Consider the following 26,322-nt stretch of genomic DNA (forward strand, 5'->3'; position numbering starts at 1 on the left):
CACTCGTCTGCTCTCCCCCTGCCTCACTCTATTTTTTTTTTTGCCTTGAGATGAATCTAAATGGACCTAAGGAAGGTCAACGGCAGGAGAGGCTTGACTACAAAAACCTAAAGATGTTGAAGTGACCATTCCTGGCCGCAGCCCAGCTGTCTGAGCCGTGTGGTTCACCCTGACATGGACAGGAGCCATGGAAATAAAACCGAATGCTTTGGGAAAGACCCAGGACTGGGGATGGCAAACAGATTTTATCTTGCAGACATCTTGGATCGATTGGTAGTGACTGCCCAAAGCCCTGTGTTGCTAACTGTAAGACCGTTCAGCAGAAAGTGTCGTGATTGGTTAGTGATGTCTGCCATGGGGATGGCAGTAGAAAGAGGCTATGTAGAGCTACTAAGTATTTCTTGACCCGTGTCCGAGACAGGCTGCTGTTGACTGCTGTGGATTAATGAAATAGAGCGGCGTGCTTGTAAGTTACTGATTTTAACTTCTGCTTTGATCTGTATTTCTCTCATTCCTCTCTTAAAAGGTTTTCTTGACAGTGTGTTTGTCAATGACACTGCCGTGTGACGAGTCATGCTGTGTGGCTTCAACTGGAAAATTGCCTTTGTTTTTACTGGAAGGGGCTGCAGTGACACCAGAAAAAATGGCCCCTATCCAACTATCTACTAAGGGGGCAGGTCAGCTGTGGTCATTCCCTTCAAAGTTGTCATCCTAGGACACATGCTCCATTGCTGCTCGGAGCCGTCCAAGCCCATGGCACCGTCTCCAGAGCGGCAATGATTTCATCCTTTGAGAGTGGGTTTACTTTTTGCGAAAAGCACTGAGGCACCTGTTGCTGAGATGGGCGAGCACGTCTGGTGGCCGGCGGGGGTGGGGCAGGTGAGTGGCAGTGCTGTGGGGCAGGTGTGACACGAAGTGTGGAACCAGGGTAGAGACATCCAAGGAGCTGACTCTGACCCACAGGGGAGGTTTAGGGGTGGGGATGGTTAGGAAGGGCGGGGATGGGGGCTCTGGCACTTGAGTATCTTGCAGCTTAATTATGGCCCCCACATCGGCCACGGAAGAGGGCGTTCTGGGGAGTCAACAGCCTGAGGTGACGGGAAGCGAGGAAGTGACTGGGTCCCGCTCTGTGCTTCTCAGGATCTCTGTCTCCTCATCTAGGTCACGATGAGGGAAGCTCTGTGAGTAATCTCCAAAATCTAGACCCTGTGATTTCTGGGTCGAGATGACAGGAAGGTCTAGGGATGAGATTAGACACCGACACACATTTGTCGGAACCCACCCTGTGACGTAGGCCTGTTCTACCTTAATGGAAAGTTTCCTTTTTCAAGTGTCCAAGTGCCTGGCTAGACATTTGGTGCGATGAGGAGATGAAGCAGTGAGGGGTGTTGGGGCTCGCACCGGGCGGAGACGGGGCGGCTTTCACAGGCCTTCTGGCTGCCTCGAGGAATCTCCTGAGAGCAGAAGCACCTTCCAGGTTCTACCTGGGAACAGGCCCAGGAGCCTGCGGGCCACCATGCACCGAGGGACATGCCAGAGCTTCCTTCCTGTAAGCATGTTCTGTGCCCCTCCCCCAAACGGAAGTGGTCCCTGGATATGCCCAAGGGTGGGGCTCCCACAGGGAGCTGGATGGGCCCGCCTCACCTCTCCATGCCCTCCCTGAAGGGCACCCCTCGGCTGCTGGCCAGACCGGGGATCCCCCTCCTCCTTCCCTGCTGCCCCATCTCCCAGCATCTGCCTGGTTTGCTCTAACTCTGAGATGCTCTGGCAGGTCAGCTGACCCATTTCCTCCCCAGACTCTGCTCCTGGAGACCTGCTGACTAATCCACTGGCTCTGCTGATGTCGCTCAGGCTCCGGTACCTACATTTCCTCTGGCCTGGTGACTGGATAGGCCGCTGACCTGAGGCCTTGCCTGGTCCTGGCAGCTGCATGTTCCTTGGTCTTGGATCCTCACGGGATCCTGAACTCAGGCTACAGGTCTCTGTAGGTCACGCGAGGACTCCCTGAACCCCAGACTCCCCCTCCTGCCTCCATTGTCCTTACCTGGCCAGCTTGCCTTTGGCAGTGACAACCGCACCTACGAAGGGTTTTGTTGGGTGTGGGACACCACGAGGAGCGTGGGGTGTGGAGAGAAGGACAAAGGGCCTGAGGAGATGAGGTCCCTGTTAGTGAGGAACTGCGGCCTAATGAGGTGGATCGACTGTGCGAGAACCCAGGAAGGTGCGTGGCTGCTTGAAATAGTGGTGTCTGGTTTATGATCTCGCTAGGTTATTTTTAAAACGCTAATTCAGTCGCCTTTGGTAGACTCGATTTTGTAAGGTTAAGGCCTTTCACAACCCGGTTTTGTGTCTGGATTGAGCACATGCGAAACGACTGGAGAGGGTCCGCTCCCTGCCAACTACGAAGTGAGGCCCGAGCATCACCGAACAGAGCTTAGCTCAAGAGGAGAAATGACGCTGCTCTGGCTGTCAGAAGCATTTCCTTTGGCAGATTTGCCAAGTGGCCTTTTCCTTCTTTCTGGACAGTACATGATGGAGGGACAGGGAACAATAGACACAGGGACCTGTGCTCCCTTGGGCCACACCTTGCTACCCAGTGTGGTCAGCTGGCCTGTTTCCTTGACAAGTGTGATGCCTGATGCGTCTGAGCTGAATAAGGGCGTCTCCCCCCACCCCCCGCCCCATTCAGTCTCTGCCTGTCTGCACACAGGATCCCCTGCAAGCATCAGGGCTGGAGCTACAGGGAGGGTCCCCCATCCAGGCAGCCATGGACACTACGGAGGATAGCACAGGCACAGGTGAGCCCTCAGGGGAGAAGCAGGCCCAGCAGAAGCATCTCCCTGCAAAGCCCACACCCTGCCAGATCCCAAAGGCCCAGACCATTCCGGCCCCCACCCCTCCTCCAGCCCTGCTCCTCTCGTCTCGGCCCAGCCGTAGCCCCACATTAAGGTGTGGTGCCAGCAGCTACTCACTGGCAAGGATGACCATGTCCATGCCCCAGAAGATGCTCATGATCCAGCCCACCATGACGATGGCCGTGAGGATCTGGATGAGAGCCGCCGCGATGTTCAGCCAGAAGACGCAGCACACGTGCCTGTCTGGGAGGTCAGTGCGGGCTCCGCACAGCACAGTGAAGGCCGAGACAAATGTCCCTGTGAGAGGCCAAGGAGACAGCTGTGTGAGGGTGCCGGAGACACAGCGGTCTGTGCGCTCGTCACGGCCGGGGGTCCAGCGGCCCACACTCCAAGAACCTGGAGAGCAGTAGCCAGCGCCTGGCACCTTCCCGCTCAGACTCCGGCCCACCTCCTGACCTCACACTAGGGAGGCCAACGTACCACCGGGCGGAGGCCTGGCACGGGGCTGCCAGGGGCTTCTGGGGAAACACAGACATCATATGACAAGCAGTCCCGGCCGCTAAGGAGCAACAGTGCCACCTGCAAGGACAGCAGATGGCAGGCGGAGAGGGCACCAACCTTGTGTGGCAAAGATTCTAAAGGCCTAAGAGTTCAGAGGTAAGAGCCAGTGTCACCGGGGCGACATGGAAGCCACCCGTAGAGGTAAATTCAGGAAATGACCTCCCAGCGCACACACTGATCGCTCAGGACAGAAGCTGAGACCCCAGATGCCTGCAGAAGGGAGAGAGCAGACCAGTGCAGAGATCCTGGACCTCTTCCCCGACACGGTTCCTTCGGACACCCCAGCCCTGCAAGGGGAGGGACAGGGAGCCTGAGAGTTATTGAGTAGCCAAAAGGCACAGTGCAAGGTGGTGGGTGTGTCCAGGTTCCGTCCCTCGTTGGAGACTTCCCAGAGCCCTATGGGTAATATTGCTAAATCCAGTGACGTTTTCCTTGAGCCAATGTCTTTCCTACATGGCTCTGAGCCTCACGACAACCCTGCAAGGCAGGTGGCCTTCTCCCTGTGTGTATTAACTTCCTGTGGCTGCTGTGACAAGTTACCACATACTCAGTGACTTAAAGCCACACAGATAGAGTCTCTCAACCACTCTGGAGGTCAGAGGCCTCAGGGCTGGGTTCTTTCTCGAGACTCGAGGGGACAACTGGTTTCCTCGCCTTTTCCGGCTCCCAGAGGCCGCCTTCCCTCCTTGGCTGGCAGCCCCTCCTCCCACCATCGAAGCCAACAGTGCCACGTCTTCGCCCCATCAGAGCTCTGCTTCCGTCCACCCATCTTCTCCCTCTGACCCCTATCCTCCTGCCTCCCTCTCAAAAGGACCCTTGTGATGTCACTGAATAGCTCATCCTGAGATCCTTAACTCAGTCACATCTGTGAGGTTCCTTCTCCATGCAAGGGAGCACATTCACAGCTCCAGGGATCAGAGTGTGGACACTTTGAGGGCGGAGAGCTTTCTCTTGCCTCCCACACTGCTTTACACACTGTGCTCATCGGGTGTTTCTGATGCTCTGACAGGGCCTTGCTAACCCTGGAGAGCCTGGCCCTCCAGGGCTGGCTGAGTCCCAGAAATAGTAAATAACTTTTATATGAAGCCACCAATCCAGAATCCCCATCCAACCACTTCCTTCCTGGGCTCTCACACTCCCGACCAGTGTCCCCCGGCCCCGATCACCCCGGGCCAGGTACCAGACAATTAGGGATGGCCCCTGCACCCCAGGACCCTCTGAGGTTATTCACACTGGCCAGTCCTAAGCCAGCTGCTGACCCTGTCTGCCCGTACCTTCCCACAAAACCCCAACAAAGCTCCCGCCCAAGTTTGCCCCGCACGCCCTCTCCCTCGGCTCTGGGTGCTTCCTCTCTGTCCCTGGTGCTTCCTCGTGTGGCCCCCCAGGGTGTGGCATGCCCTCTCCTCACAGGAACTGTGAGTGACAAACTATCTTCTCAACGGCCATCATTTCCTGACCTGTCGGCCTCGCTGTAACTAAATAATAAAACTTACATTTTAAAGTACACATGGAGAGAGAGAGAGAGAGACTGGAGAATTAAGTATCTTGTCTGGGGTTACAATCACAGGTGGGCACTGGCCCCACTGTTGTTGGATGCCGACGGCCATGCTCCCGCTGCCTGGCACAGGCAGAGATGACCTGTCAGGCAGGCCATTTGGGAAACTGGCCAATAGACCAGGGACCAGCCTCACATGCCTACTTCTCACGGTTCCTGCTGAGAGAAGAAGCTGCTCGGACATCGGTTTCCTCCCTCTGGGCACTCTGGCTCCTGGCCCTGGCCCTGCCCAACCTTGGTGACTCCCACTGCCCGCACCATCGTATCTCAGATCCAAAGCTGACCCTCGATGCTGCCTATTTCTTATGCCGACCCTGCTCCATCCTCTTCCTCAAACAGCTGCCACCACCTGATGTGTGCTTCTGCCTCCTGAGTAGCTGACAGCTCCTCTGAGATCCCAGACAGCATCCTATTCACCTTTCTGCCCCAGCCCCCAGCACAGTGCCTCGCATCCAGTAGGTGGCCTGTGGGGGTCCACAGGAATGCAAGCACGTGAGGTCATCCTCAGACTTCCTGCGCCATCACCTGTGGCACTTGTTTAAACTGCAGGCACCTGGGTCGCACCTGAGATCTGAATGTCTAAGGGGAGGCCCGAGCATCTGCTTTTCTAAGCAAGTTTCTTCTTCCACTCAAAGAATGAAGATGCTCACTAAAGCGAGAGAACACGGATTCAAGATCGATCAACCGACCGACCGGCCCCTCGGTGTTCCTGGCACAGAGCCCAGGGCGGCCCCATGGGAGATGCAGGAAGGCGAAGGCTGTGCTCCCTCTCAGTGGATCGACAGTCCAGCCAGAGGTAGGGGTGCGGGGAACAGAATGGCAGAGATCAGAGGAGAGAATGAGGTGTGGATTCCAGGACACAGTGAGGACCACGCTCTTAAAACGTCCAAGGGAGAAACCTGAGCTTGTCTCTCAGCGGAGGAGAAGCTGCCGGCGCGGGGAGAGCGTGAGGATGAAACCAGGTCGGGGATACGCGAACGTCAAAGGGGAGAAGATGAGATGGTGAGGGGCAGGGAAGACCAGCAGCTCTCCGAGCCGGCTTGTGCCTCAGAATTCTCAAAGCCAGGTTTTTAAAAATGCAGGCTCCAGGGCCCCACTTCCGGCCACCAGAGGCCCGCGGATGGGTCCGGGGATTGCTTGTTTAAAAAAATAAAAGAAACGTTCCGCCTGCGGATTCTAGCGTACGGTGGGGTTCGGGAACCCTTCTCTGAGAGGTGGGGGGATCGGCCTCACAGACAGAGACAGAAAACCACAGGACCTGTAGGAAATGAGCCCACGATTCTGGCCTTTCGCTCCGGCCAACCGTGTCCCCCTCAGGGCTCAGGGCCGAGTCAGGGAGGTGATGTCACCCTCTGCGGCAGAGGCAGGGGGACTGGGCCCTGGGTGTGATGTCCCTGGAGGCACCAAGGCTGGCCAACACCGATGGGCACAAAGGGAAATGATGGTCACGATCCGTACTGTCCACTACCGAACTCAGTGTTCTAAGACACCTGGAACGCAGGTGAGGACATGTGCTTCGTATGTCCTCCCACCACCCTGAGGAAGAACGGCCTGAGCAGGACCCCCGCCCCCAGTCCATGGAGACTTTCAGCAAAGACACCAGTGGGATTTGCTGCCACAGTCCCCTCTGAGGAGGTCACTGGTTTCCCCCAGGACCTCAGGGCTCGGGCCTCAGACCCAGGCAGTGGGGAGGGGAAAGCGGCTGCCCGTTTCCATCCTAGGAATCCCGCAGGGTCCTGGGAGAGAGCGCCCTCCGCCTGGCTCCCACCCCCTCTCCTGCTTCTGTGGGGAACTGTGAGAGAAGCAGCCGGACGTGGGCGGGCGCGGTCTCCCTCCAGGAAAGGGGTGAGCTCTGCTCCTGAGGGACAGGGTCTGGGGGCTGGAAATGTCTTTTACGGTGTCGTCAGGTTCAGCTTTCCACATGACTCACATGAGAGGTACGGAAGGCGCCGGCTTGAAGAGGGGGTCCCAAGGTCTCTTGGAACTCGGGGGGAGAAGGGCAGAGCTGTCTTCTGAAGCAGCTGCTCCTGAGAATATGTGCTCCCCTGGGACCAGGGCCAGTAAGTCAGTCAGATCCCAGACGTCACCTGCAGCTGGCTCCGCAGTCATTACCATGTGCGGCTTGTCAGCGGCCAAGACTTACACCTGGACACCCTCCGTCACTCCTCCAGGGAAGGTGGGTTAGCACAGCCCTTGAATGTGAGCTTTGGGGGACAGGCAGGAAATGTAAGGGAAGGCCTGGCCCGGACTTCATAGCCGATTTGGAAGGACAATCCACGCCCTACGAAACAGGTCCCACTGCCAACTGCTGTCTAGTTTGGAACCAGAATGAGGTGAATGGGAGATCACGTTCAGGGTCAAACTCAGCCTTGTGAAGCTTCAATTCTCAAACCTTGGGCGGCATCAGAAGCAATGGAGATTGTGCTAAAAATGCACTTTCCTGGGCCCACCACCCCTTGCTTCCGATTCAGCAGATCCGGCCATCACGTTTTCACCATCGTGCAATGATTTCAACTGGAAAGGGAAAGAGAAGTGACTATAAGTTCACAAACGATTCTGTAAAAGTCCTAGGAAGACAGAATCGGCTCAACACCTCTGGACAGAGTATGAGGGAAGGCGTTCGGATGACTTCGTGTCTTAGAAGGTCAAAGGGGTCTCTGTGAGTTGAAGGATGTCAGCCCAGGGTTCAAGGCTGCAGCGCTCTGTGAGGACGACAGAGTCCTCATCCGGGAAGTGCTTTGTCGACCCAACCCTGGTCTGTGCTCTCCATCGGCGTCCTGGCCAGCACAGAACGTGCGAAGACGAGGCCGACTATAAAACCAGAAGAGAACAGTGCGAGGCAAAACAGAGTTCTCGTATTTTCATCCTCCTGACCACCCGCAAAGTTCTTCAAAAGGAATACTCCAGTGCCTTGGGCCCATATCCCCTGGACCAGTGGCACCAAGGGTCTGCAAACTGTTTTCACCATTCCAGACAGCACACAGACATCCGAACGAGGTCAGCCAGCCCGTCAGAACGCCAGCTCATAGCGTTTGGGGAGCTCATCATCTCAGTGCTGTAACCGGGGCCCTGGTGACCGCGCGCTCCGCCTCTGATTGGTTACAGATAGGGGTGGGAATTTATCATGACTTAAATCTTTCCAAGCATGGGCTTCATGGAAGAAACGTAATGAAGGGTGGACCGGCGGGCCTTCTGTCCCCCCAGTGAAAAGAAGGTGTAAGGCCTCCGGGACCATGTGGCCCTTGCCCGGGCCCCGCCGCTCCCCTCTCCCCGGCCAGAAAGTGCCAGCTGGGCACACAGTCTGTGCCCCTCCCTGGGCCTCAGGCAAACGCCAACTGCCTCTTGGACTGAGGGTTGAGGAGCTCGGGGAAAGGCAGCGGGTAGATGTCTTCAGACAGAGAAGGGGCTTCTCTGTCCTCCTCGGCGGGGGACAGTCCTCAGTCACGACCACAGCCTTGGACTCTCCAACGGAAAAGGCTCCTTGGCATAAAGAAAGGAGGGCAGGGGGCCCCCCTGGCTGCCATAGATAAATCCATCATCCGGCCTCCCAAGGACAGAGAAAACGAGACCAGCTCCTCCTCTGTCCCTCTTCCCACCGCGATATCAGGCTGGTTATTCTGGGGGAGGCTAGGTCGACTGGACCGATAATTAATTCTAATGGCGCTGGGCCTCTCTGTGCTTGTTAGCCATCTCTGCTGCCCTCGGCCTCCCCTGCCAGGTCCCTGACCAGCTCCGAGCACACTGCCAGCCCTGGACAGACGTGAGGGGCTGGGCAGCTGCAGAGCACAATCGTAGGTCTCTCTGGCAGGTGGGGGACAGGGAGGCCCCGGGGTCCCCCCAGGATGATGAGCCTGAGCAGAAATTTAACCACGTGGAGTTTCTTGGTTCCCCAGTTCTGAGCCTTGTCACAACAGGCTCTGGGCTTAAATGCCAGAGGGTGAACGGAGGGAGTGGGGATGGGACAGGGACGGGAGCCCCGAGGCCCGTGAGGCCTGAGCTTTGTCCCCTCACCTTCCGCAGGACCAGCATTGAGTGTGGTCAGTCAGGTGGAAAGATAGGGACGGGCAGCAGTGGTGACATTTGTGAGAGGAGACAATGCAGCTTCCGTTTCCTTAGAATCTGCAACCGGGAAAGATGAAATTTCCACGGATGGGTAGATGCTGAGATTAAAACAGAGAGGGGCTCTGCCCAAGGTCACAGCTGCCAGGGAGCCTTCTCGAGAACCTGTAGCACCTGAGCCCCAGAGGCACGCCTCTGAGCACGGCCGCTGCAGAGCTGAGAGTGGAAAGCCTGCGTCCCATGTCCACCCCCGACGTAGCGGTGTCCTTCACCCTCGGAGCCTAGGCTAAGACCTCCGGGTTCATAGCTGGCCCTCCATGAGGGTCAGTCACCTAAGTAACAAATAACACGTATGAAGCGCCCACCATGTGCTTGCTCAGCGTTGAGCTTCTGGAAGTTCAGTCACTCTCTCCTTATTGGTTCAAGCTTGGAGCCCAGGCTGCCCTGGGCCTGCAGTATCCACGTGTGTGTGAGGCCAGGTGTGCCAGGCCCCAGGGGGCGCCCATCACTGGGAGTTCAGGGGAGCCGTCCCCAGGTGCCCTAACCTGTGGCCACACGCACCGGTCATGTGAGAGGACAGCGCCATCCTGCAGCCTGCCCTGAGCCCTCGGCCGTGGAAGCCTGTGGGCAGCAAGTGGTAGAACATTTCCGACCATGCCAGCTAGGCCTGGAGGCCTGCTCTGCCAGGCACAGACTTGCCTCGTCCTTAAAATCATACCCAATTCTCTTCATCCATTCCTTTTTCCTGTTTTCGGGTAGCATTCATGAAGCACCTGCAGTGAGCCAAGAACTGGGCTAAATCCAGGTGGACTCAAACAGAAAGGAGGGGCCCAGCCCTCAGGAATTGTCTGTGGTCGTGAAAGAGACAAACCAGGTACGGAACGCACGGCTGCGCGGTCAGTCCTGCGAGAGGGGACAGAGGCAAGACAACGCCTTGGCTACAAAGGTGGGCTCTGGCGTCAACGCCAGGGCCCGAATTCCGGCCCCGAGACCTTGACAAGTGACGTACTTTTTTAGACTTCGGTTTCCCCATCTATGAGATTAAGATAGCGGACGCGAGGGCTCACTTAGTGCACGGGAAGAACTAAGAACACAGTCCGCAGTGAATAAGGGGCATCGAGGAGCCTGAGGAGGGCCCTCGCCCAGACTCAGGGGACGGGTAATGGGGAGAGTCGGCCCCAGGAGGCAATGCTGGAACAGAACCCTGGGGAATACGGACTTATTCACCATGAAGACGAGAGTGAAACTGAAGGTCTCGGGGAATCAGTGCTGCCCCCACGGGGGCTCGGAGCCGAGGGCACCGCTCTTCGCCTCTGTAAAAAATGCGTTGCAATTGCTAAGTTCACCATGTCGGCCTCACGAAGCTGGAGGCTCGGTACTCATCCATATGCCACAGAGTTGTGCAGCCAGGAAAAATTGTACGTACGATGATGACTGCAGCCAGGTCAGGCAGGGGCTTTAAGATTTTGAAATCACAAAAATAGTATGCACAGTGCGCCGGGACGATTTAAAAATATTTATGTACGTGGACAAGGACTGGAGTGTGTAAAGCAAAAGGAAAATTGTTTTGCCATAGAGAATTATAGGTAGCTTTTCCTATTTTTTTTTTAAAAAAAGAAATTATCTTTTTAGTTAAAAGAAAAGTTTGGGGCACCCATCAAGATCCAACTCTGAAAGGCTGTGCATCAAACAGCTTCTTACGGGCCCCAGAGAAGCCAGGAAGCAGCCAACTAGGGGACAGATGGCATGCGGACACCTGACACAGAAAATAAATGATGTCGTGTGACTATGCTGGGGCTGCGGCAAAAGCCCCCAAACTCCCAGAATGCCTCTGGAAAGCAGCCCCCACCCCTAGGACATCATATCCTGTGAAGCAGGCAAAGGGGACCCTCAGCCAAACGGGAGGCTTGAATTACCGCTGGAGGTAGCATGGAAGGAGGACGCCAGGAAAGGACTCCAGTCCCAAGAGACGCTGAGGAGCCATGTGGATTCATTTAGGTGGCCACAGGACAACAGTAGAAAAAGAGGTGGCTCGGCCGAGCTGGCGCCTCCGTCTCCCAGAGGAGGAGCGAGAGAGGAGGGAAGAAGGAAGGAGGCCTGTGCAGGGCTCGTGCTCAGGGGCTCCCTGTCTGGCTGGGGACTCCCACGGGCCTGGCAGACACACCTGCTTCTTCCTGGAGCCGTGCCCTGCGGAGTGGCCCATGTTTGTGCTCCTGTGCCAGGCACGACTTCCTGCCAGGACCCGTGGGATCAGGCTCAGAATGGCTTTCTGCAGGCGGGGCTGACGTTGCTGCTCGGGCCGTGGGGACACACTACAGGGAGGGCTTGCCCATTGTGGTTTTTATTTTGGAAGTAATTTTGGAAGTAACCGACTCACGCAGGCTTAAACAATGAAGGGATTCATCGGTTCATACAATTGAAAAAATCCAGAAAGGTGTTTCGGGGCAATGGTTAGGAGTGTGGACTCTTGGATCAGACTGCTGAGTTTAATTCCTGACGTTGCCATTCACTGGCTATGTGAACTTGGACAAATTACTCTCTCTGTCTCTTTATCAAAAGTTTTTAGATCTATTTCCTCATCTGTAAGATAGGGGTTATAATAATACCTGTATCCAGGGCTCTGTGAAACGCTTAATATAGATTATGCATTTAAAGTGCCTGGAATATTCTAAGTGCTTAATCACTGTTTGCTGCTTCGAGTCTCAATAAGAATTCAGGATTGTTTTGATTCCGTGGCTCGATGATTCAACAAGAACTCAAATCTTCTGTCTCTGTCCTGTATTCCGTGGTGTCAGCTTTATCGCAAAAACAACTTCCCACATGGTGACAAAATGATTGCAGCGGCTCCAGGTTTCACACCACACACCTCTTATCCAAAGGAGACAGAACATTTATTTCTGTTTCAGTTTTCCAAGAGCAGGAGTCTTGAGATTTACCCAAAGAGGACTGCTTAGGTCACATGCCTAACCTCGAACCAACAATTGGGCAAAGTAAATGTAACATGCCTATTGGCTTAAGCAATTAGAAATGGGGTCAGCTTCTCCTGCAACACCTAGGAGGCTTAAAGGAGGGTGGACTACGGAGTGAAAATCTGGGGAAGTCAGCGGAGGCCTAAATGATGCTGGATGAGTGTGACGTTCACTAACGGAAGAGAAATGTGTTGCAAAATCAAGCAGAGAAATGGTAAATTGGACCATCTTTTTCCAAATAGAGATACGGTGGCTTTAAAAGATGGCTGCGGGGTGGCTGAGCCGAGGGGGTTCCTGGGGGAGAGGATAGGGCAGCTGTGATGCCTGGTGAGGGAGGGACGGGGACAGGAGCTGGGTGGGCTGCAGTTAGAAATGGAAAAAAGGCAGGTCTCAGTGGATTCCCAGAGAGACCTCAGCAACCAGGTTTGGGGAGGGGGAGTTGCACAGTACTACCCAGGAGACGGGGCAGCATGTCCCTGGCGAGGGCTCTGCCTGAGCCGTCATGGCTCCTCAGTGACCCGAGGGCGTCAGGCCAGGCCCGGCTCTGGAAGGAGCTTGCCAGCAGGGCGGCGTGCCCAGCTTCCTACCCACTGCCTCTTCTCAGCCGATTTTGCTGGTCTCTTATTCTTCCCCAACCCACTAACTGGCTGGCTGTCCTCCCCCTCCATCTTCCCGGCTTCTCCCTCCCACTGCACAACACGCCCCAGCACTCCAGCTCGGAGCCCAGGCGGTTCCACACGCAGCCCACGCTCCTCCCCGGGGGGCCGTCGGATCACCCCGTTGCGCTATATGCATCTAGTTCTGCTCTCTCGCTATAGTGCAAAGCCTTCACGGGCCCTGACCTTGTCCAATTCACCTTCGAGGCCCCAATATTGCCTAGGAAATTAATTTGCACATAGAAGATGCTCAAGTATCCAATGAATCTGAATTTACTAGAATCATTTCATGTGCTCACACTGAGGACAGTTCCTGGGCAGAGAGTGGTCCCAGGAAGTTACACTCTGTCCCTTGCACCAGGTCTGAGCCCTTTGAGGAGGTGCAGCTGACAGGGAAGGACACTGACTCTGAACCCAGCCTGCTTGGGTTCGAGCCCCGGCCTGTGTGACCACCTGCGTGACGTTGGATAAGTCGCTTAACATCTCTGCGCCTCGATTTCCTCCTCTGAGAAGGAGAGTAATAATATCCACCTCTGCGATGCCCTGAGCTTTACAGGAGGTGCTTTGGACAGCGCAGGGCACGCAAACTGCAAACCGTATTCGTAGTATAACAATGTGCTGTAGCTATTGATTCCCGCGATGTTCCATGCAGCAGCGCAGTGTCTGGAACGTAGCGGGCCTTTAGTCTGGGTTTATAAAATGAACGGATCACCGCAGAGGCACGAGCCGAGGCCCGAAGATGGTGCGTCTGCAGAACTGGACAAGCTGTGTTTCCGCTGTTTCTGCAGCTTTCCTGTCCTCTTCTCAGGTGTCACACGGTTGACCTTGAGCGGACCATGTGCTCCTTGGAGGCGAGCTCAGGCTGACCTTGTAAGCACATCCCCAGTGGGCCGCCACGGCCTCCCCCACCCTGCCACCTTCACCCATTCCCGGGGTCTGCACATAGAGCCCAGAAACAAGGTGCCCGCCAGGATCGTCTTAGCTGAGAAGCCGAGGAGATGAGCCACCCTTCCCGGTCCCTGCAGATGAGGGACAAGCTGAGGTCCCATGAAGACAGTCAGCCTGCATACCCTCTAAACGCCTGGCTGGCTGGGGAGGGCCACGTGAGAAAGGAAAGTGGAGTCGCACCCTGACTTCCAGCCCTACTTGGGCACTCACCGCTGCAGGACCTCAGCCATCACTTGTCCTCTCTGAGCATCCCTCCCGACCCCTGGGATGGTTGTTAATATTGATGTTATTATTATTGGCACCCACTAGAATTCAGTCCCCAGGATGCTTGGGCTGGGCTCCACTTTGCCTTCTGAAAATGAAAATGATCTGGCTTCTTGGGGGGGCTGTCCAATCCAGGAAGTAGCTTCCTACCCCTCCCATAGGCCTGGTGGGGTCTGGGAAGGGGAGGGAGAGGGATAGAAAGGGGACAGCCTGACAACACGGAACCAAAGCCCTGTAGAGAAGGAGCTACATGAGCGACATAAGGACTCTATGTCCCAGACTGTCCCAGGTCCCCAAAGTACACACAAACAAACCCAAACGTGTATCAGGGAAAAGTTCCCCCAAAGGTTCCCCCACAAGCCCCTCCCCACAGTGAAATGTCAGAAATATTTCAAGATATGTGAGGAGCCATTTCACACAGATACAGCCTCAAAACACATGCGTCCGTTCCCGAGATGCTGTGACCGTTTTGCACACATACTGTCAGAACATCAGCCCCACGGGAGGGGCCCCCCGGGACCCACATCAGGATTCAGACTCGTGGGCTTTGGTCACAGTTCACCCCAAGAAGTCAGAACACTCAGCTTAGTCACCCACTTCATTCACCAACCTTGGCTGCAAATCAGCTATTTCCAGAAAGGAATGAATTTCACCCTCCTTGGATGAGTTTTTTGGAAATGATTTAAAATTTTCAAAAGAATGTGCTGCCTACTCTGAGGGCAGACCCTTGCCGGGCGGGGCGGGGGGGCGGGGACAGGGCAGGGGCGGTTGGGGGGAGGGGAATGTGGTCAGCTTGTTCCAAGCAACAGCGGCTCTGCTGGGACTGATAACACTTGGGACAAGAGGATCATCCATAAACATGCATCACGTAGCTGTGAACTTATGTCATTTCCCAGTCACCCCCTCGGAGGTGATGGTGGTCAAAGGCAGAGCACCCGGATGGTTAAAAGGCAGCCCTGTACCCTTCTGTTCCCTTCCTTGTGCTTTGCCAGTAGGGACGGACACCCAGGAGGTTGGGATGAGGGAGAGCAGCTGCCACCATCAGCATCACCAACCTCATCACTGCACTTCTGGACTCAGCATCTCACCTGCTGGAGTGCCCCAGGCCACCTCCACAGGGCTCAAAGAAACAGGTGCAAACCGAGAGGCATCCTGTATTCATGCCACACGCCCTGAGGGAATGTCGGCACGCCGACCAAGGACCTGGGGACGTTAGGGGGTATGTACAGTGTAACTAGATGATACACCAACCACAATTGGTTGTTACCTTATATCTATATTTACAGTTAATGGCAAGCTCTTGTCTCTGTTGCGACGGGTAAATTAACCTTGCTTTTATGCTATTTCCAAAGGTAACTAGTTGGAGGGCCCAGCAGAGGAACACGGCGACTCACAGCTGACATCTCCTAGGATGCTTTGGGCTAGAAGTGGCACAAAGCCAACTCAAACCAGCGTAAGAGATATGAAGCATTTATCTCAAAGGACAGAAAGGCCTAAGGTAGTTCAGAGGTTGGGTAACTGAGCAGCTCGATTGTGTCACCAAGCTCTTCCCATCTCTGCACTGCCACCTTTAGTGGGGGCTTCAACCTCAGGCTGGTTTCTAGATGGCCATAGCGGTTCCAAGAATCTCAGCCTAGGTGTGACAGTGTCTGGAAGAATAAAGATAGCTTCTTCCCGTGCTCCCCTTTTAGGCCTGAGGAAACAGTTCCCTGAATAACGATCATCGAGTCGCCTGTCATTTCCGAACCAGTCACCCACAGAGGGATGGAGTGCCAAGATGGGCTTGGACTAGGCATCTTGGCGGCAAGGATGCTGAGAGTCGGCCTCACTGCCCGCCACACATAACCAACCATTCCTCTAGAACAAACCGTTCTGTAGGAATGGTTGGTTATTTTTTTCCGCTCAGAAATGGCACTTGAGGAAATCTTGTCCTCTGATAGACTCCCAGGACTGCCCCCCACACAGCAGTCCTCCTCCCCACGTCACCTCTGGGCACACACCCTCCCAGGCAACCAGATGCCCCAAATCAACCCCGGAGACCACCGCTGTGAGACGTCACAGCTAGACCTCCAGAGTCCATTAGAACAAGCACTGCATTTTAAAAGTGCCCTACCCAAGTGTCCGTCAACAGATAAACAGATACGCAAACTGCGCTACACACGTACAATGGAATATTATTCAGCCTGCAAAGGAAGGAAGGGGATTCTGACATGTGCTACAGCGTGGAGGAGCCTTGAAGACCTTATGCCAAAGTTGAATGAGCAAGTCGCAAAAGAACAAATATCGCGTGATCCCACGTGAAGACAGGACGTGGAATAGTGATCAGGGGGAAGGGATTGGGGAGTTATTTAATGGGAACAGAGTTTCAGTTTGGGATGATGAGAAACTTCTGGAGATGGATGGTGGTCGTACAATGTTGTGAATATACTTAATGCCGTAGGTAGTGCACTTAGAAAATTAATATGGTAAATTTTATGCTATGTACATTTTACCACAATAAGAAAAATGACCTTTGATAGCTACTAACTCACTAGTCATGGGCAACCTCAGTGCAAGGTGAGTCTTTACCTGGGAAACGACACTCCAGGCAGCAGCCGCTGGGGAGCCTTGATCTTGTGTAGTCTCTCCACGCCTGAATTTAATCTCGTCACGACTTTTAAAGCACGGGAAGAATCCCTTTTTCTTCTCTGACTTGAATGCCAAGCTGATTAAAGAGGACCAGCTTGGCAGTCCTCTAGGGAGGCAGTGTGTGAACGCCAAAACCAGGGCTCCGGGCCCCCTGGGGCCCTCCTAGCTGGGGACCCAGAACACACAGCCGCCTCACCCCTGGCTCCCAGAACCAGCTCTGTCCCTCTAACTCTGCTCCTGCAGCTACCTGGCCAGCAACTCCAGGAGACTGTGTGTCATCCCCTATAATGAGGTGCTTCTGAGACATGGAGTGAGGACAGACCGTCAATCCACCTGCCAGGGAACAGCTGGGAGAGGAGCTGGGAGCCTTTCTGGGGATGCTCGTCTGATTACTGAGCCAAGGAGAGAATTACGGGGTCAGACAGAGTGCTTCTGCCGCTGACGGATTTCTCAAAGCAGAACTCATTAGGTGAAGGGAGACTTATCTGGGGCTTTGCAACCACGAGCAATACATTCTCTTTCCAGTGCTCTAAACAAGCAAGAAAATGACGGAGGTGGCAGCCAGGGGCAGGGCAGGACTCAGCACCAGGCCCGACGCCAGGGCGGGCTCTGGGGAGAAGCTCACCACCAGACATTTCCTATTAGGGCAAGAAGACTGCATATGTGAAAGGCCAAATTTGTGTTCAAAGTGCCATACAGGCTCTAACTGCCTGAAAAGGGGCTGGAAATAGATGACCGAGCAAGGCAAACCGTTCTGTAGGGATGGCTGGTTATTTTTTTCCGCTCAGAAATGGCACTCGGGGAACTCTTGTCCTGTGATAGACTCCCAGGACTGCCCCCCACGTCCTCCCCAGCGGGGACTATGCAGACAGAGGCTGGCCCCTTGCCCGGCTCTCGCCCACCCTGCCCCACACCTCTATTGCCACTTAATCACCCCCACTCAGCTCCCATGATCCAGGGGACCAGCTGGAGTTCAGGGACCCGGCTCGCCTCCTACATTCCCACCCTGGGTGCCTAGATGACGTGGGACCCAGAGGGTGGTGGCCTGTCAGAGGGCCAGGCCAAGCCAATCTATCTATCCATGAACCTGCAGCTCTAGGCTCGGGGTGGCTCGTAACTCTTCTCCCCATCTCTGTGTCTCCCTCTCCTATGTGTGTGATGGGACAGAGTGGCCACCGTCACCTTTTCTGAGAGCTTCTCTGTGCCAGGCCTGCTCAAGTCTTCCTTGCAAACTTTCCTTGAGTTCTCACACCACCCCTGAGGCGGCTGTTCCTTGCAAGGTAGATGGCAGAGCAGGGGTCGAGTGGACTGTGCCAGGGGGCACATCAACTCAGCTCTGCTCCCTTCTAACTTTGGGCAGGTCAGTTAGGCTCTTCTTTGTGCTTCAGTTTCTCCTTCTGCCTGATAGGGGTGATGTTAGTAGTGCCTGCTTTACAGATGTCTCAGCCAGCTCAGGCCACCATACAAAACACCTCAGACAGGGTAGGGCGGCTTAAACAACGAAATTGATTTCTCACAGTTCCGGAGGCTGGGAGGTCTGGATTCGAGGTGCTTGGAGGTGGCCACCATCTCCCCGTGTTCTCACAGAGCAGAGAAAGCACAAGAGCCTCTGATGTCTCTTCTGTAAGGACACTGATCCCATTGAGAGGGCCCCACCTTTATGACCTCATTTAAATCTGAATTACCTCCTAAAAGGCCCATCTCCAAATACAGACACATTTAGGGTGAGGGCTTCAACAAATTAAAGGCAGAAGTGGCAGGAACACAATTCAGTCCGTAGTCACAGGCCTGGCACGATGAAGAAATGAGTCAAGACACACAGAACCCTTGCCACGGAGCGAGGCGCATGGTCACAGAAACAGTGGGGAGTTCAAGAATGTGACCCAGACCTGTGCCCTTCACCCCGATGCTGGAGACACTCTCCGCCCCGCTTGTAACGATGGGGATGGGGTACCTGCTCTTTTTGTTTGTCCCCCGTGAGTGCAGGGCAGGCCTCTCTCTGGGGGGTTGTGAAGCCTGCAGCCCTGGGCACCCCCCGCACCCAGCCTCATGCCCTGCTCATCTCTGTCTCTCTGGTTTGCTCACTGCCAGAGCCTGACTCCCACCCATGTGGGCTTCAGGAGTCCCGCACGGCCCCAGCTCAAAGGCGGCCCTGGGGGTATTTAGACTCCTTGACTCCACAGTGGATTTCCAAAGCACCCCACCCCTGTCTCCCTCAAAAAGATGCTCCCTGTTCACCCAGGGCAAAGAAGGAGAGACAGGAACCAGACTTACGGGCCAAAATCTATTAACCAATATGAATAACTCCCCAAGGAAACTCCTCAGCCCTACTTGGGTTTCCATCACGGACAATTTCTCTAAGGCCCTGTCCCTTTTTTTGAGATGCAGTCCAGTCCCAGCCACCAAGTTCCCCTTCCTCCACTCAGCTCTCTCCAGTCTAAGAGTAACGTCCCTACCCTCTTCCCGCCCTATACGCATTGTTACGTGAGGTCACCGCATCCCTTGCCCTGTCTGGTCACCTGTTACCTTTGACTACTTCACATTAGTTCCCATTCTTCTGGAAACAGTGCCCATGGCTTGGTTGGCAGACCTCGGGTACACAGAAGTGAGAAGTAGGAGGATAAAGAGGAGAGGGGCCCTAGCCTTGGGTCCTACCCCTGGGGATGCATGAACTGGGACTGAAAAACATTATCTCTTTATTTCCACTAACTGAACTCAATTTAACCATTTCCTTTCGTTATGGATTTAGGCAACAACCACAATAATAGTTGATGAAGCGGACCCTGGCCTTCATCGCCAATAGAAATCACAGATATTTCCTTACCACTCTGAAGCTGAGAAGCAGGTTTCTCAAATATCATTGACACTCATCACTATTTTAAAATGTTGGTATTTACTTACCCCACGATTGGATCTTCTTATTTAATACATTAATATGGAAGCACAGTGTTTCTATATACAATTTCTTTTTTATATTTTGACAATCGTTTTTCCGTATCATTGCTTTTCTTTGTAATTCTATGTATTAAATGCATTTTTTAAAAACCCTTATTCTGAGAAGGGATCCAAGGCTTTCACATACTGCTAAAGGGTCCAAAAGCGCCAAAGCAAAGTTCAGAACCTCTAGATTTGGGTCTCTTTAATGCTTCCCCCGGGGCTCAGACCTGCCATTCTTCAAATACAAACTACGTAAAGAAGGCCACCTGACTGGACGCTCGGAGTCCAGGTGCCGGGGAAGGTGGGAGGCAGGAGAGAAGAGCCCCTCAGTGATGCTCGCTCTGCTGGTGGCCGTAAGGAAGCCAGGCAGAGGGGTAATAATACCATGATGAGGTAGGATTGCTCTTTACCCCTTCTGAGTTTCTTAGTCTGGAAGTTTTTCAATGTAGTTGCTGGATGTCTGTTCGAGTTCGAGTTTTTCACCGGCTGTGGTATGTCATAGTCTCCCTCCCATTCTAGATTTTCATTGTATCCGAGAAAGTTTGTGGGCATCATGGATGTTCTTGACGAACGCTAGAGAGCTTTGGATGAGCCCAAGGTTAGAACAAACTGATGTTTTCAAACACCCAGTTCCATAAAAAGCATTCCCTCATTCACCAGTATCAGGTCTTCTACAGCTTTGCTGGGTGCAGCTGGTTTCCTGGCACCCTCATGAGGCCTTCTGGAAACCAAGACCTGCCTCCAGTCAGACCCAGAGTCACTTTAGAGTTCGGGCTATGGCCTGGGCAGAAGAGGGGTAACATCAGGGCTCATGAAGTAGCTTTTGTAGACTGGGGAAGAGGCTCACAGAGGCCTCCTAGGGAGGGACCAGTACTCCAGCCTGTAGGAGAGGGGCCTGAGAGGCAGACACCTCATGGGACTGTGATAAGCATCCCAAGTCTCTCAGGGCTTCTGAGGCTCGGGACCTGACACGCCACCCATTCTCTTTGTGTGTGGCTCCATCAACCCATGAATCCACATCTAACCTCATTTCCCGAAGCCTTCCAGTCTTCATACTATTTCTGATATAGAGCTGGGGCTCTGGGCACTGTCCCCACAAACCCCAGAGAGAGCCCAGTGCTGCCTCACTGGTCACTCCCAGTTCCTTCTTCCCCAGCCCTGGCCAGGGAGCACGAAAAGCTAGCATCAAGGGTCGCACAAACCCTTCTCAAATCAGGTTCTTTAAAAAAAAAAGCAAGTCCCCTGGCTTCATCCCACTCCTACTCCTGCTAAATCAGACTCTCTGAGGGTGGGAGTAGGGACTCGACATTTAACAAGTTTCCCAGGGGACCCGGATGCACGCTGAGGCTGGAGAACCGTGGTGTAGGACCACACAGCAGCCGCGTTCTGTCCCCAGATTACTGAGCACCAGAGATGAGCCAGCCCCTGGACCAGAGCCTGGAGCCGCGGCGCTGAGGAGGGCTGGTCCTGCCTCAACACGCCTGCCGTCTGGCGGCCACTGCTTCGCACAGCTTGGCTCCTCTCAGAGCTAGCGTGGGAGGGCTGGCCTCACCCCAACGCCAGTCCCAACGATAACAATAATATTTAATTTAAAAAACATTTTAAGTGAGCACAGGAAACGATTAGACAATTCTCCAAAGACATACAGAAGCCCAACAGGTACATGAAAAGATGCTAATGTCACTAATCGATCAAGGAAATGCAAATCAAAACCACAATGAGACATCACCCTACACCTGCTGGAATGGCTATTATCAAAAATAAAAGGAAAAGAAGCAGAAATAACAAGTGTTAGTCAGGATGGGAAGAAAAGGAAATCCTGGGCTCTGTTAGTGGGAATGTAAATCAGGGCAGCCATTATGCAAAACAGTACGGACTTTCCTCGAAAAGTTAAAAATAGAACCACCAGATGATCCAGCAATCCCAGTTCTGGGGTATGCCCAAAGGAAATAAAATCACTCTCTTGAAGAGATATCTGCACTCCCCTGTTCACTGCAGCATTATAGTCAAGATACGGAAACAACCTAAATAGATGAATAGATTAAAAAATGTGAGATATATATATGTATAGGATATATATATATATCTTTTTCAGCCTTAAAAAGGAAGGAAATCCTGCCAGTTGCGACGACATGGATGAAACTTGAGGTATAATGCTAAGTGAAATAAGCCAGACACAGAAAAATAAATATTGCATGATCTCACTTACATGTGGAATCTTAAAAAACAACCAGATTCCTAGTAACACAGAGTAAAGTGATGGGACCAGAGGCGAGGGTGTGCTTAAAGCAAAAAAATGCTCTACAGCTAGGGGAGGAACTCTCATCCTCACTGTAATCCAAGCACTATATGTGTAACAGCTCAGACAACCTTCAAAAGCGTCCTGTGAAGTGAGTACTATCACCATCCCCATTTCGCAGACGAAGAAACTGAGGCATAGAGAGGTTAAATAACGGGCTCGAGGTCACACAGCTGTCATGTAATAGGGTAGAATCTAGACCATCAACACAATAAGGACGTTAGATCCAGAAAAGGGTCACCAGGACTCAGGGACCCCACAACAAATAAATAAATTCATTCTGGATCCCTGACTCTACTTCATCAAATGTCCTTTGCTCCGGAACCCACAGGGGACCTCTTCCTCCCAGGCCCCTGCCTCTGGGCAGTGTGGCAAGTGGTTCTGCTGCTTCTTATTGTTCCTTCCCCTGGTCCTAGCAGGGGGCCTGCGCCCTGGAGCATGGAGGGGCATCTCAGAGGGCAATTCCCCAGGGCGCAGGTCCCCAGTGCACTGCATGCCTGGGACTGACCCGGGTCACACATGGGTTCCTCCCCGGAGCAGGGGCGGTGACCGCCAGAGTGGGCAACAGGCAGAGGCAAACTCCACGGCTGCTGTCTCCTCCTCCTTGCCTCCACCAGCCCCAGCCCAGCTGCCTGCCACTGATGTATTATTAAAAAAAAAAAAAAAAAAGAAAGGAAAGAAAGCTTTAAATTAAATGTGTGTTAAGGGAAGAGTCTGGAGCAGCGCTGCAGGCACCGTTCTGGTTCCGATTCCCACTCAGGACGGGGCAGTGAGCCACTTTCCGACAGCTTTCCATGTCACACTCATCTGGGCTATTTCAGGGCAAACAAAAATGCTTGGGACGCCCTCTGAGCAGCCCCGGAAGGCATCACTGCAGGCTGGCTGCCTGGTCCTAGGCAAGTCACCCCACCCGGGGTTGACGGCCCTCACATCTCCATGTCCCGGGCAGGGAAGGCATAGCACAGAGGTACCCGCGCTCCATCCTGCATCTTCAGTGGGACTCAGCCCAGGTCCCCCTCAGAGTGAGCCTTGCCTAGAACCTCGCTACTCTAGAAGCACAAAATGTCCTTCCATGCCTCTCGTTCGTCACTGTTTTTCAATAAACACACTTAAATAACAAGTCAGCAGCGTCAGCAGCAGCTGCCATCGCCACAGAGCGAGCGTAAAACCATGAGCAGCAGAGCTGGTGCTCTGTGCCTTTCGAACTTCTGCGAACTCTGAACATGCCCTTGTCCTGAGCACATTTGGGGCACCAGTGTGCAGGCTCACACGTGCATGTACACATCGGGTGTCAGGCTCACACATGCCCACACCAGATGTGCACACACAACCTCTCCTGGGCAAGGAAGTTGGGCTTTCAAGGAATGCAGATCAGCCCTCTGTCAGACAGGAAGTCTGGCACGTCCTCCTCAGGGTGGCCCTGTTTGAATTTCCGGCACTACATAAATTATAACAGTCAACACAATGGCTTTCTAGTAATTATTATCCCTTATGATTCATAATTCTGTATGATTCAAACCCTTCAGCTATGCCCAGGTGCTGAATTCAGCAGCTCCTGGCTCCGAGCGCCCGGCAGGCTTACCAGGGAGCCCTCGGAGGGACTCTCACCCTGAGACACTTCCGCCTTTAACTCCTTTTACTGGTCTTTTTTTGTTTTTTTCCAAAACGTTTTTAGTTATTAGAAAATGTTCTCTTCTTTGTTCTGCTTCTCCTTCGATCCCTTTGCATATTCTATTTTCTGAGAAATAACCTTTCATGGTGGAGGCCTCCTGTGAACTAAAAAAAATGTGTAGCATCACTGATAAAAAGGTTGGTGTCACTGGGACCATCTACCTCGTCACTAATTAAATCTGCTTTTCCTCAACTACTGGCATTCAAGGTGACCATAAAACGATTTCTTATTCAATGTTTTCTTGTTTTGTTTTTGGTTTCGCGGCTAATATTAATATTGTTATGTTTCTATTTCCGATTATTTTCCATGGCAAGTGTTCAACACTTTAGCAGTGTTGTGTATTAAATGGGAGATTTTTTTCCTTTCTTTTTTTCTTCTTACAAATCTGGATAAAAGGAAAAAAGAACCCTCAGGCTCTTTTACTGTCCCTTCGGCAGCTCCAGCATGTCTGGTCCTCAAAGGCTTTATGGAACCAAAGTGTGAGGACAGATTACAGGTCACTCCAACCTGGACGGGACCGTTGATTAGCAGAGCAGGCATCCGCGATCCACTACGCCTAGTCCACAGCATTGCTTCATCCGGGAGCAGGCTGACTTCCTTCTAGCTGACCAGGTCCACCCTCCAGAAGCCTCTCCTGTCAATTATATTCTTTAGAGACCCAGGTCTCTGCCATAACACGGATTCTCGGAATCGGATTCGCAGCCTGGACTGGGAAGCAGCAGTGGACTGGCTGCCAAATTCGCCACCTACTTCCCCCCAACACTGCATATCAACCTCAGCCTTCGATGTGCAAAAATCCCCACAAAAATCATGTTTATGGAAATTACATCACCATGGCAACTGTAAAGGTCTCACAAGTATTTTTAAAATAGCAAATTACTAAAACCCACTTAGAAAAATCTAAAATCTGTTTCCTTATGGGCATTAGTGAACATACAGATTCTAACAAATACAAAATGTCTTGTGACAGGATGGCCAGAAGTCAGTCAAAAGGGCTCCCGACCCTGGATTAACTGAGGACAGGAGGGTTGAATTTGTGAAAGCAAAGTTGGATTTTTTTTTTTTCCTAATAAGAGGTTGTACTTTCGATTTATTCTGGAAAAATGACACCGAGATCTTCTAGTGCAGAAAAATGTGGGTAAGAGACCTGAATTGCTGAAATACTAATTTCTTACTTTCTATTTTCACATCACTGATATTATTACCTTCCCCGCTCTGCAAGACAATTCCATTTTTAACTCATAGGTTTTCGGCAGTTGCATAAGCTTCTGCTGCGGTGATTTCGGCTGGCTGAATCTCCATTATAAGACCTGCTTCTCAGAAGTGTGCACCCAGATCACACAGGAGAGAGGGGAAAAAAAGAGATTCAGAAGTATCCAACCAGAACTTTTTTGCTTTTTAAAAATGTAATTGGTATGGGCTATCAAAGGGGATCCTTTTAAGTAGATGATGTACGAAATTTTGGGGCCTTTTGTAAAGACTTGAAACATACTAGGCGCTTTTTGATGACTCTTACTCGTGACAGGGAATCGCTGGGGCTTCAACAACTCAAACAGCGGAGGTTCTTGTGAGCAGAGGAAAAAAATCGAACCATGCGACAGACCATTTTATTATTCAGCTCGTCTCTATCTCCAAAGAGGTGTGGGGAGCAGAAGAAAATGAGGGACAAAAAGCAAAATGATGGGTCTACAGAGCAGAAAGTACACTGGACCGAGATGGTGATTTACTTTCAGTATCTTTTTTATCGCAGGAGAGGGAAGGCGGAATAGCTGTTATAGGAACAAACAGGCTGGGAAGATGTTGTGTCTCCCAAAAGGACCATAAGGATGGAGAAATATCCCAAAGTGAGCTAGTTCTCGAAGGGTGGCCAGTCTGCAGACTCACGTTGGGGGGAAGAAGGAAAAAGATGGACTGAGCGATGAACAGGTAGGAAAGAACAAGGTTTCCAAGGGGGAAGGGAGGCAGTGGTTCTTGGGGCAGCAAAGCTTCCAGCGACCTCGGTTTCCTGGGAAGACAGAGGGCAGAACCCTGGCTTACGGCTGGCGAATGCTCTGGGCAGGACAGACTAAAGACCTCTGAGCCAAGCGCCAGGGACCAAAACTGCCCAGGGAGGAGCCTGGGCTAAGCTGGTGCCTGTCCTTAAGCAAGAACATGAAAAACCATAGAGAAAAAAGCAGGAGGATTCTTGGTTTGGACCCCACCGCCACCACCAGGGGCTTCGGGCTCAGGGTCCTCTTTGGCCCCTGCCCCTCCCTTGCCTTGCCTCCTCCCCCAGCCCACGTGGGAACGTGGCATCTCACGAGCGAGCACCCGAGAGCCATTTGGAAGCTGGACGCCCACACTTTTCAGACGGCAGGAAGCTCTGGCTCCGTGTACTGGCTGTTCCACAGCTTCCAGGAGGAAGGCTGTGCTAGCAACCAACTTCTTTACTTAAACTAGGGGAAAGGGGCCAGGAGAGGGGGTGGGGCGGAGGTGTAGAGGTGCCAAGGAGGCGAGTTAGGACCCCACAGCCCAGGGGAGCACTGGAAACAAAGGTCTCCGTGCCAGTGGGGTCCCAGCAGGAAACGGAGGCTTGAACCCAAGCCTTGATGAAGGGACTATTCACAGAGGTCCAGGCAGGACCAGGGCACCCATAAGGAGAAGAAATGCTGAGGATTCGAAATAGCAGGAGGCCGTTCCCATTTCCGGGCCTGAAGGACAGGGAGAGGGAAGGAGGTGCTGTCTGAGACTAGAGAGGGCTGGGGTAGAGGAAGTTGGGACTGCAGGACAGAGGCCATGGTCATAGACAGGCGGCCGTAGGAGCCTACTCCCAACCTCTCTCTTCCTCTCCTGCATTCCTGCCAGCGCCTCCCACTGGTCAACACACCTGAAGCAGGGGAGGCAGCCCATAGACGTCAGCCTTCCAGCCCAGAGCAGGCC

General features: G+C 53.2%; 1 protein-coding gene across 3 annotated transcripts in view; it reads right to left on the minus strand.

Annotated features, from left to right (window-relative positions):
• The window catches only part of STUM (stum, mechanosensory transduction mediator homolog), a 51,326-nt gene that overhangs the window by 9,440 nt on the left and 15,564 nt on the right, over positions 1 to 26,322 (minus strand). For all 3 annotated transcript variants that reach the window (XR_005657362.1, XM_039883284.1, XM_039883283.1), the window contains exon 2: positions 2,973 to 3,152. Coding sequence is in view for 2 of the 3 variants with exons in the window: in XM_039883284.1 (XP_039739218.1) it covers positions 2,973 to 3,152 (180 nt within the window). In the remaining variant the exon portion in view is untranslated. The remainder of the gene's footprint in view (positions 1 to 2,972; positions 3,153 to 26,322) is intronic.

The sequence above is a fragment of the Pteropus medius genome, unplaced genomic scaffold, assembly GCF_902729225.1.
Source record: "Pteropus medius unplaced genomic scaffold, Ma_sr-lr_union100, whole genome shotgun sequence".
NCBI classification, from domain to species: Eukaryota; Metazoa; Chordata; class Mammalia; order Chiroptera; family Pteropodidae; genus Pteropus; species Pteropus medius.